Raw genomic sequence first — 10,200 nt, 5'->3', positions numbered from 1 at the left:
TATATCAGAAATGCATACATGAGTTATAACCTTATTATTATTATTATTATTTGCTTCTGGATGAAATTAGAAAATACCTGGGTCACAAGAATATATTTCTGAAAATTAGTGATACAAATAACTCTCCCATTGTTATAAGGATGAGAAGCAGGCCAATCTGTTGGACGATAAATCACTTTATTGACGTATTTTCTTTTACGCTATTGGTGTTTTCTCAATTTTGACTTCAAAATAAAATTCTCTACAAAATACGTCTTAATCTGTTGCTTCTCAAGTAAATGTATCTTGTTTCAAAAGGTTTTAGTCATTTTAATTAAATTTTCTGGGTTCAGTGCAGTTTTAACAGCTTTATTATTTGTCATTGTATGGAAAAGTGCAGCTTGAACATTGTGTTAAGTATATCCTTGTGCGTTCCAGAAAAAAAAAAAACGTAAATAATAACTGCATGAACTATTCATCTATTTTATCCAAAATAGCCAAATCAATCAAAGTGGGAACAATCTATCGCAGGGTAAGTGTTACACAACACATCAAAATCACAAACACTTTGACACGTTCAAAAAGAACTTTTTTATTATAAACAGAAGGCATCAAAAACAAAGCGACATCTTTCCCTCATTTCCAAAATGATTCGCAAGTCATCAATCATTTGTATAACTCTAATATGTACAAAATAATCTTTCAAACTCCTGAGAACTAAATATAAAAAAATGAACATGGGAAGATACAAAGCACATGTTAAGTAAGCGTGAACATCCTCTGCCTAATGTTCTGGCCTTATATAAAAATATGTTTATTCCATAGACAAATATCTCCTGCCAGAATATGTACAAAAAATAATATATACCGCAACTGGCCATTGTAACACTTAGAAGTGCTACTATTGTAAATATCCAGTGAGTTTGCACCATTGCTGGTGCTTTTAAACTTTAAAACAAGAGCTGTCTTGTTAAAGAAAGGCAAATACAGAAAATACAGTATAACAGTAACACAAATAACACTTCAGGAATACAGAACAGAAAAGGGTGTCATTGAATAGTGAAAAAAGAAATATCTGATGCTTTTATGTACGGCCAAAGGCACTATGCTTGTACATATACATTTATTCAAAAGAAAGAAATGTTTTATGTAGTTAAATGAACACATTTTAATGTGTTTTCTGGCAAGAGCCAACAAAAAAAAAATACAGAATATAAAATAAAAATAATAAAAAATAAAATAAAACCTTTTGCAGGTGAAATTAGAAAAAAGGCAAGTGAAATAATAAAACAATGGGACTGAATGCACTATAAAAAATTGTGGAGTTCAAAATTAAGTTTTATATTAATTTCTGCAACAATGAACATGAAATGTTGAGTTTTGTCCTCCAAATTCTTTTACAGTGTGGTAAACTCTTACGATACGGACTTTGTAACATGATTCAAGACTTTCCTGCTTATAATTAGCGATACAAATAACTGCCTCATTAAGATACAGCTGAGAAGCAGCCCAAATTGTTGAACAAAAAAAAAAAAAAAAAAAGACTTTTATCTTGAAAACGTAAAACAGGCCGTACTGCAGCTGTAGCAACACTGCCGCTGATTTATGAACACTGAATCCAAGCATTAGCAACTGCCGTATCTTTTTCAACCGGCATGCAAACGTGTGACCATCGAGACCCTCGGAGAAAAACAACCTTGCATTCTGGCGAACAGATGCTCGGTGTAACTCGGAGACGAAACGGAACGAGAGGACAGAAAATATTAATTACAAAGTTGGATGTTTGAGGTGAGGCGCGCTAGAGGAAGCCCATGCGGCACATGTCTGCTGCGCGACAGACGGGTTATTTTGGGAAATCAGAAGCTCTCGACTTGGGTTGGGAGTGTATGAGTAAGAAGGGTGGAGAGATGGAGAGAAAAAAAGAAATCAGCATAAAATTAAAAGGAGTGAACTAAACTGGCAAAGGCCACATGGCTTCGTTAAAACCACTGGGGCCGAAAGTGGTCGTTTTGAACTGGCACGGCGGACGTCAACCCCCCATCAGCCTGTGACAGGTCCTCAGTACAACCACATTAAACCCTTCTTCGGGACTGCTTTCGTTGCTCTCTAACTTATCCATTAATGAAAAAGACACTGCTGTAGGAGGGGAGTGATGAAATACATCAGAACATACAGCAGCTGGTTTGAATTGCATGTGTTGAGTCGGGTTAAACAAGCTACAAGGGTTAAAAAAAAAAAGGTTAATCAGTATTTTTGTTCTTTCTTCAGAGAAAAATTGTATTTTAAATAATTAATTACATTGTACTGAGAAGGAAAAACATGCATAAAACATGCATAATAGAATTTCTTTCTTGTTTTAAACATAAACTTAATAAAACAATATTAATAATTATATCTCTTCTAAGGAATGCCTAAATCTTTATGCAGTCTTATGCAATTTCTTCTCGAGAACAATTTATCTTATTTTAAAGATATTATTATTATTATTGTTACTTACTTTTAAAGTTTGTTAAATCTTAACAAAAGTTCATATAAGATACTTTTTTTCTGCAAAAAACGTATAATTTTAATATATTCAATTAATTTGGCAGAGAAGTAAACTTAGCATAATACCCGTTTATTATTAACATAATAATAATAATATAATAAAATACAAACAAATTCTTTAATGGAACACCAAAGTATGTTATCTTATACAATTTTTGCTTCTCAGAAAATATCTTAAAGATATTTGTATTATTAATTTCAATATTAATATATCCTAACAAATTTAGATTTTTTTTTTCTCTCGAAAACTAGATCAAAATACTGATTAGAAAGAAAGAACAAATCAGAACGTAATCAAATCAAACTCAGTTCATGTGTCTCTTGGTGTGAAAATATAAAATGTGAAAGTCATGTTTTGCTCCTACACTGGAGAAGTCATATGTGTACATTTAATACAAAAAAAGCGAGCGGAAGGTACCAAGAATACGCTGCACCTGGTTTTAAAGCTAACAGTCATGTGCAATGTGGTAACTGGAATGGTTACGCACAAAGTGTAGCTTAATTTTAGCAGACTTGTTTTCTTTGTGTAAATCCACCCTATGATCATAAACCATGTAAACCTCTCCCTGTACATCCTGAAGTCACAGCAGTCCACCGAAACTAAACCATATCTGCAGTAAATTACAGCCGTTTGCCATGTGTAAAAAAAACGCGAAGATGAAATCGCAAACGGAGCGCGAAGAATACATGAAACGCGTTTCCAACGTACGCTTTTATCTCACTCTGCTGAGTTAAATAACACTTTCTTGCTGATTTTAAATTATTGTTGTCCGGTATGCCTTTTCAAACGTACCATTCCCTGCGAGAAATCACAGATCCGTCCACGTGAGAGACGTAGTCGCTGTCTGTGCCGTTGTCGTAGCACTCGTCCTGCAGGTAGGGGGAGCCGTTGTGTAGCGGCGGCCCGCTGGGGTTCACGTTATGGTGGTTGTGGTGGTCCGAGTAATACGTGCCCTCTCTCTGAAGGCTGAGATTGTCTCCCCAGCTCTCCACGTCTTTGTGGTCGCTGGGATAATCGGGATAGATAATGTCTCCTTCGGGTTTGGGCTTCAAGTCTTGGCTGCCGTTGCCCGAGTCGTCTCCGTAAACGTCCTGAAGCTCGTGGGGTTGAAGGACGTCCAGTTGAGACTCTTTCTGCATGTCGGACGGGCCGATGTATTGTTTGGTGTAGTAGTCTCCTCTGAATGTTCGGCGCTGGCGCATGTAGAAGGCCCCCGCCAGCGCCATCAGAAGCACCAGGATCAGGATCCCGCCGACAGCGCCGCCCACGATGGTTCCCAGACCGCCGTCCGGCCGAGAGGCTTGAGTCGGGGCGCTGAAGTGGGCATGGTGGTTGATGGGAGCTGTGATGGTTACACTGGTGTCAGGGTGGATGGATTTGGTGGTGCTGGTGGTGCTGGGGGCTGCAGTGGTCGGGGGCGGCTCTGAGAGGGGGAGATATAGACAGATATTAAAACACAGCCAAACGATGATATATAATTAAAGACAAGTTGGTTGGTGCTGACTGTGATATTCAAATTGCTACTATTAAAACTAAATAAATTCAGCTGTAAAATGAGCGTAAAACATTAAATTAAGCAGAACCAAACTTAAACTTTTTTTTTTATTTTATTTTATTTAGTTTATGTCGATGCTGTGACAAAAATAAATAAATAAAATGCTTAGACTAAAATACTTAGAAAAACTAACAAAAAAAGTATAATATACCTAAAACTAGGAGACAAGAGAAAATATAAAATAAAAATATAATCCTGTCAAACGATTAATTGTGATTAATTGCACCCAAAAAAAAGTTTTTAATTACATTGTGTATGTGTACTGTGCTTTTTATTCATATATATAAATAAAACAAAGCACACACTCATGTGTTATGCAAACCAAAACGTTAATTTTGGATGTGATTAATCAAAGCAGTAGAAAAAAAAAATTTAAACACGACTAAAACTATAACAGTACCTCAAGAATACAAAAATGTTCCCCCTTCATATCCCATATATATATATATATATGTGTGTGTGCATTATACATAATTAACTCCACCCTTTTTTATTAGTGTTTTAAAAATTATTTACACGCCAGATGATAAAAAAGAGACATGATGAATCTGATAAATAAAGAAAATTAAATGTTTGTCTATATTGTAAACAAAAACAGTCAGCAGAATCTTTGAGGGCCAAGGGAAAATAATGTTTAGAGGCAGGTTATTACTGAAGATAAAAGGACAGCACTTGCAATGACTAAGAGGAAAAACTAAATCTTGCTGACGTAACAGCAGGTTCAGGCACCAAAGGGCACAATTATTTGAATTTAGAGGCGTGACAGTGAACAACTCTTCAAGACTGGTACATTAATTTTTTTTCAGGGGACATTAAAAAGAATGTTAAAATATTTAACTTTTAGAAAGTACAAAAGCATATTTGGTGCGTCAGTTATGGGACGTCAACTGGGGACAACGTTCAATTTTAATAAAGTCACTCTAAACTTCTGCAACGAACAGAAGTACAGTTCATAATATTCCTTAATGCCATTCAGTTTTGGTGCAACTGAAGTCCATAAACCGCCACGATATTTGGATTATGATTTGACCACACAGCTACATAATAAAGGTTCCTCATGCTTTGCAGCCTGAAGAAGAGCCAAATATGTGGTAAAAAGCACAGTGGCAAAGAGCTGATTGAATTGAAACTGCTGTGAGTTTGCTCCAACTTTATTTACGTCATCGCAGAAACCTCGCAGGCCAAGTGTCGAGTGTTTGGCACATTCAGCCAGCTTTCAGAAAGAGCTTCTGTTAACGGTATTAAGAGATTCAGCAATTTACATATTCGGTAACAGGAAATGCACACTTAATCAGTGATGGAGCACAAATGGCAAACGCAAGACACAAAACATCTTGAGAGTTTTGTCAGGTTTTTCAAGGCTGTTTTTTAAAATTCGTGAGAACGCACTGCAAGAAGTTTAGTGACAAAATAACTCCAAAATGGCATGCAAAGTGCAAAAAAACCAAAAACAATTATGGACAGTTGCAGAAAATGAGCTCTGTGACCAACAAAAGTTTATAATTCTTACATTTGTTCATCTGTATAACACTTTTTTTTACATTTATGAATTATTATAAAGCCTATATAAAATTAAAATTATAACAATAAATATAAAATATTTGTCAACTAATATGTAAATGGTGAAATGTATTCTGCTTTATTAATTTTATTTGCGTACATCTAGATCATGATAAAACCACACGTGATAAAACCACCTCAGTACCATGGTAAAAATGTGCCTATATGGTTATTAGGTATTTTTATGAAAAACAGTAGTCTGAAAACATTTAGTATTAATGCACAAAAGCTACAGCTAATATCATCTCATTTTTAACAAAACTACGGTGCAGCTGGTGTTACCACCGTAAATCCATATCAAATCAAACTGATCATTGCACAGACTATTTTAAACTAATTTAAATTCTCAAAGTAATGTGTGTTCAAGTAAACAAAGCAGAGTAAAATCTTCTCTAGTGAGTGAGTACTAGTCCTTCAAATGAGTAGTGCTGTTTATGGTGTATGCCCATATTTGGTTTTCCCGTTCCTGTTCTCGTTTTCTCATTAGCGTTTCATTTGGTTCCAGGTTTCTGTCTGTTAATTAAGTCCTCACTGTTTGCCCTGTGTTTCTAGTTTCCTGCGTCGGCTGTCAATTGTCTTCTACGTGTCTGTCTTTCGGACGGTTTCTATTTCATTCATCGTTTTCCTTGTAGAACCCCACATCACTAGTGCCTGTGGAGCTGAAAGGTTACAAGAAAATCCTCACCTTGTACCAGGAAGCGTACATCCTTAAAGCTCTGTCCAACGTCGTTCTGAACTTCACACCTGTATTGTCCAGAGTCGTTCGGCTCTAAAGGACGAGTAAACACCAGGCTGCCATTAGAAGAGTCCACACCTGCAGGCATTGGGCCGTCCAGTCTGAGGAGTGACAAAAGACACGGTTATCCATTTAGAGCTTGCTGACAAGTTTTTCCAGCAAGACGCCACCCTGAAATAACCTTGAATTCTCTTTTAACACAATGGAGCTGAGGTTTACCATTGCACCGACATGTCCAATAAGACTAGCAGTAGCAAGCTTTGTGCACAGACCTGGTCCAGAGGTAAAAGGGAGCAGGTGGGTTGGCATTGGCTCTACAGTCCAGCTGTACATTTCTTTGTCCCACGTACCACGAGTCCTGCTGGCCCATCACCATAACATCTGGAGCAACTGCAACATAATTTAAATCAATGCTGCATGAAGAAATAGTAAGACCGACACATATTTTATGCAATCAACTTTTACTATATACAGGTGAATTAAGATTAAAATAAAAGAGTTTGTCAAATTAAAATCCAGTACATGTTAATTTATATATCTCTAATAATTTTGTTACATAAACGGCATAAGGGACCTCTAGTTTGTACGTTAATTTAATGATAAAGGTTAAAATGTATCTATTAAATTAATTTGCTATTCATTTTTAGATATCATCATCAACACTTAAATGGTATTTGCCCCCCAAAAAGCATTTCTTTTCTATACAATGAAAATATGACTTGTGTAACCCTAACTGTTCTTAACCCAAATTATAGCTATGTGGAAGATTTTTAATTATTCTCATTTTATGTTCAATGGCAGAGAAAGTCATACAGGCTTGAAACAAAAACGTAAACTATTTCTAGAGTAAATAATGGCAGAATTATATATTTTTTTTTTTTGGGGGGGGGGAAACTATCCTATCCCTTTAATCAATATAAATGCTACTTTGGAAATTCACCTAATGTAGTATTCAGTAAAGAAAAATTTCTAAGCAATGAAATTCTTATTATTTTTATAAGATTTTAAAATTGAGCATGAAATCATTCTCACGCTATGGACGTGAGTCCCAGAAACAGCAAGGGGACATGTGATTGGCTAACTCAATTACACAGAAACCTCAGGATACTGAGGCTTAGCTGTGGCTGAGAAAATAAACTGATGTGTGATATGGGAAGAATATTCAGGAGTGAAACAGAGAGCCTTGAGAGTCTATATAACAACAACACGATCAAATTCTCATCAAAATATTCAGCGTTCAAGTCTAAACATTAAACGCTAAACACTGCATTTTAAGGATTCTGTAAATCTTTCTGGTTTATATAAAGTATTCTACACTAAAAATTGTTTGAACAGCACAATACTAAGAGAGATGTATACTAAATACTAAAAAATGGCATGTACATGTGTTATTATAGCCTTTGCAACATATATGGGTAATAACTAGGTACTAACCTTGAACCCTAACCCTAAAATGTAGTAACCTTATACTAAACAGTACTTTATTGATTAAGTACACTTTAATTACAATGTAGATACATACACTTTCATCTTGAATTGAACTTTTTTAAATGGATTATAATTTTTTTTTAATTTCATGCATAAATATCTCTCAATTTAAAGGTCATGTGACACCGAAGACGAGTACAATTCTGCTTAAATTCAGCTTTACATTTTTTTTTTTATACTTTAAAGCATTGTTTATATATATATATATATATATATATATATATATATATATATATATATATATATATATATATATATTTATTTATTTTTTTACAATATTATGTGTGATTAAATTCTACTCGAGGAGAATGAGAGTTTAAAAACTGCTAATGTATAAAATTAAGACATGTAGATTTCTTAACCATAGTTTTGTTCTAATGTTAAGCATATGTTAAATTTCACTAAATATATGTAAAAGTCCTCAATAAGAAATCAAAATCTTGTATTGTTTGCATGGTCAGCTTTGTCTATGATAAAACCATTAGTGATAATAAATGCATGGGATTGTAAAACTCAAAAGTAGTTTTCTCACTTTGAAACACTTTGGAAGGCAACGTGTGATTTATTGAGTACTAAAGCCTCCTTCTGTCAGTATGAACTCCCTCACTTGTATTTCCGCTCCTGTTGCTGCCCTTGCCGCGCTCGGATCAATATTTCATAAAGCGCCTCCATTAAGCAGCGTGCCGTTCAAACGGACAGCGGCCAACAGTTCAGTATGCCAAAGTGAAGCACGCTGAAGATTAAGATGTTAAAATTATTTCTAAATTGACATCTTGTGATTTTTGAGAGTGGCAAAAGTGAGCAATCAGGGCCTCTTCTCCTCCAGGGAGATACAAAACTATATTAAAAGTAATTCACACTCACAAAACACATTGAGCCGGTAGGGAATGCGGAAATCCTTGGATAGGGCCGGGTGACGTACAACGCAGCTGAGGGACCGGCCAAAAGCGTCCCGGGTGGGCGCCCAATTGTAGCGTACTAGAGTAGTGGTAGTGCCTTCGGGCTCCAGCCGCGTGACGACCTCCGTCTTGCCTGGCAGGTCTGATTCCCAGAAGACCTCTGCTGCCGGACGGCCCCTTTCAGCTGTACATGTCGCCACCAGAGTTTCACCCTCTCCATCCGACAGAGACAAGGAGCCAGGAGACACGTAGACCTTTGGCTCCACTAAAGAGAGAAAAAGAGTAAGAAATTTTAAAATAAGCTCTGGCGGAGCACTTTTAACTGTAGATTAGCAAAGATCTTCCATTCTGATTAGACCATTAGCATCACGCTCAAAAAGACCAAAGAGTTTCAACGGTCATGGTTGCATTGTGTACTGAGACAGACGTAAAAAGAAAAGTTGCGATTTTACCAGGTTGATAAATTTAGCATCTATACTCTCATTCCGGTCTAATGATCAAGAAACATTGAAAATTGCCTGAAAATAGTCCACAGCACTGATTATTACGCCGCAATGAGAGTAGAGTTCCTAGCTATATCAGCCTAGAAAATCACAACTTTTCATTTTACATTTTAGAAGAGTCAAGTTTTAAATAGGAAGAGCATTGAAATGATGCTAACGGTCTAATCAGATTCAATGATCTATGCTAAGCTATGCTAAAAGTGCTAACACCAGACCCAGAGATCGGCTGAATGGATTCGAAAACGGCAAAACTGTTTAACTCTATGGGTGAATATACGTTGGAATATATTTAAATAGAAAGCAATTAATTACAATTATAATACTATACTATGTTACTATACATTACTGCTTTTACATACTTTAAAAATAATATAAGATGCATTTTAGATACAAGTAAATAAAAATAAATTACTTGGCTATAAGATTACTGAAAATACATGTGCCTTGAGAAAACGGAAAAAAAATATGGAAGGGCCAGAAAAAAAACCTATACAAAATGAGTTACTGATATCGACCGTACCAGATGATATACACCAAGATGAATAAATAAAGAAGTAAGGGGAAAAAAGAGACCATGTAAAGGGTGGAAACGGGCCTTACTACACTCAGAATGGATTTATTACACCAACCCTACAAATTCACATTAAAAATGGATGATCTGAAATTACTGAGTGCTGAGGTAGGAGTACAACAACATCCCTGAGTGCGTCTGAGTGGCTTCTGTCTCTACAGAAAAGTGGCATATTAGTGTCTTAATATTATTGCGAGAGTCCACATGGATTTAAGTGAACAAAAGGAAAGACACGTTGCGTATTACAGCCGAATCAATCATTGTGAAATGTTCAGCTGCCCTGAGCAACAAAACCCCACACTGCTTGAATTAAAACAACTGATTCAATTTCAGCCATTGTTTTTATTTCTGAAATAACATT

At 35.7% G+C, this 10,200-nt stretch overlaps 1 protein-coding gene across 1 annotated transcript in view; it reads right to left on the bottom strand.

Annotated features, from left to right (window-relative positions):
- Positions 1–551: 551 nt before the first annotated feature.
- nectin3a (nectin cell adhesion molecule 3a) overlaps positions 552–10,200 on the bottom strand; it is a 30,868-nt gene continuing 21,219 nt past the window's right edge. The window contains exons 3-6 of the mRNA XM_043258143.1: positions 8,731–9,030; positions 6,651–6,768; positions 6,328–6,479; positions 552–3,950 (exon numbers count right to left, since the gene is read on the bottom strand). Of these exons, the coding sequence (XP_043114078.1) occupies positions 3,310–3,950; positions 6,328–6,479; positions 6,651–6,768; positions 8,731–9,030 (1,211 nt within the window). The 3' untranslated portion in view covers positions 552–3,309. The remainder of the gene's footprint in view (positions 3,951–6,327; positions 6,480–6,650; positions 6,769–8,730; positions 9,031–10,200) is intronic.

Source organism: Puntigrus tetrazona, chromosome 15, assembly GCF_018831695.1.
Source record: "Puntigrus tetrazona isolate hp1 chromosome 15, ASM1883169v1, whole genome shotgun sequence".
In the NCBI taxonomy this organism is placed as follows: domain Eukaryota; kingdom Metazoa; phylum Chordata; class Actinopteri; order Cypriniformes; family Cyprinidae; genus Puntigrus; species Puntigrus tetrazona.
This window is presented reverse-complemented; position numbering and strand designations above follow the sequence as displayed.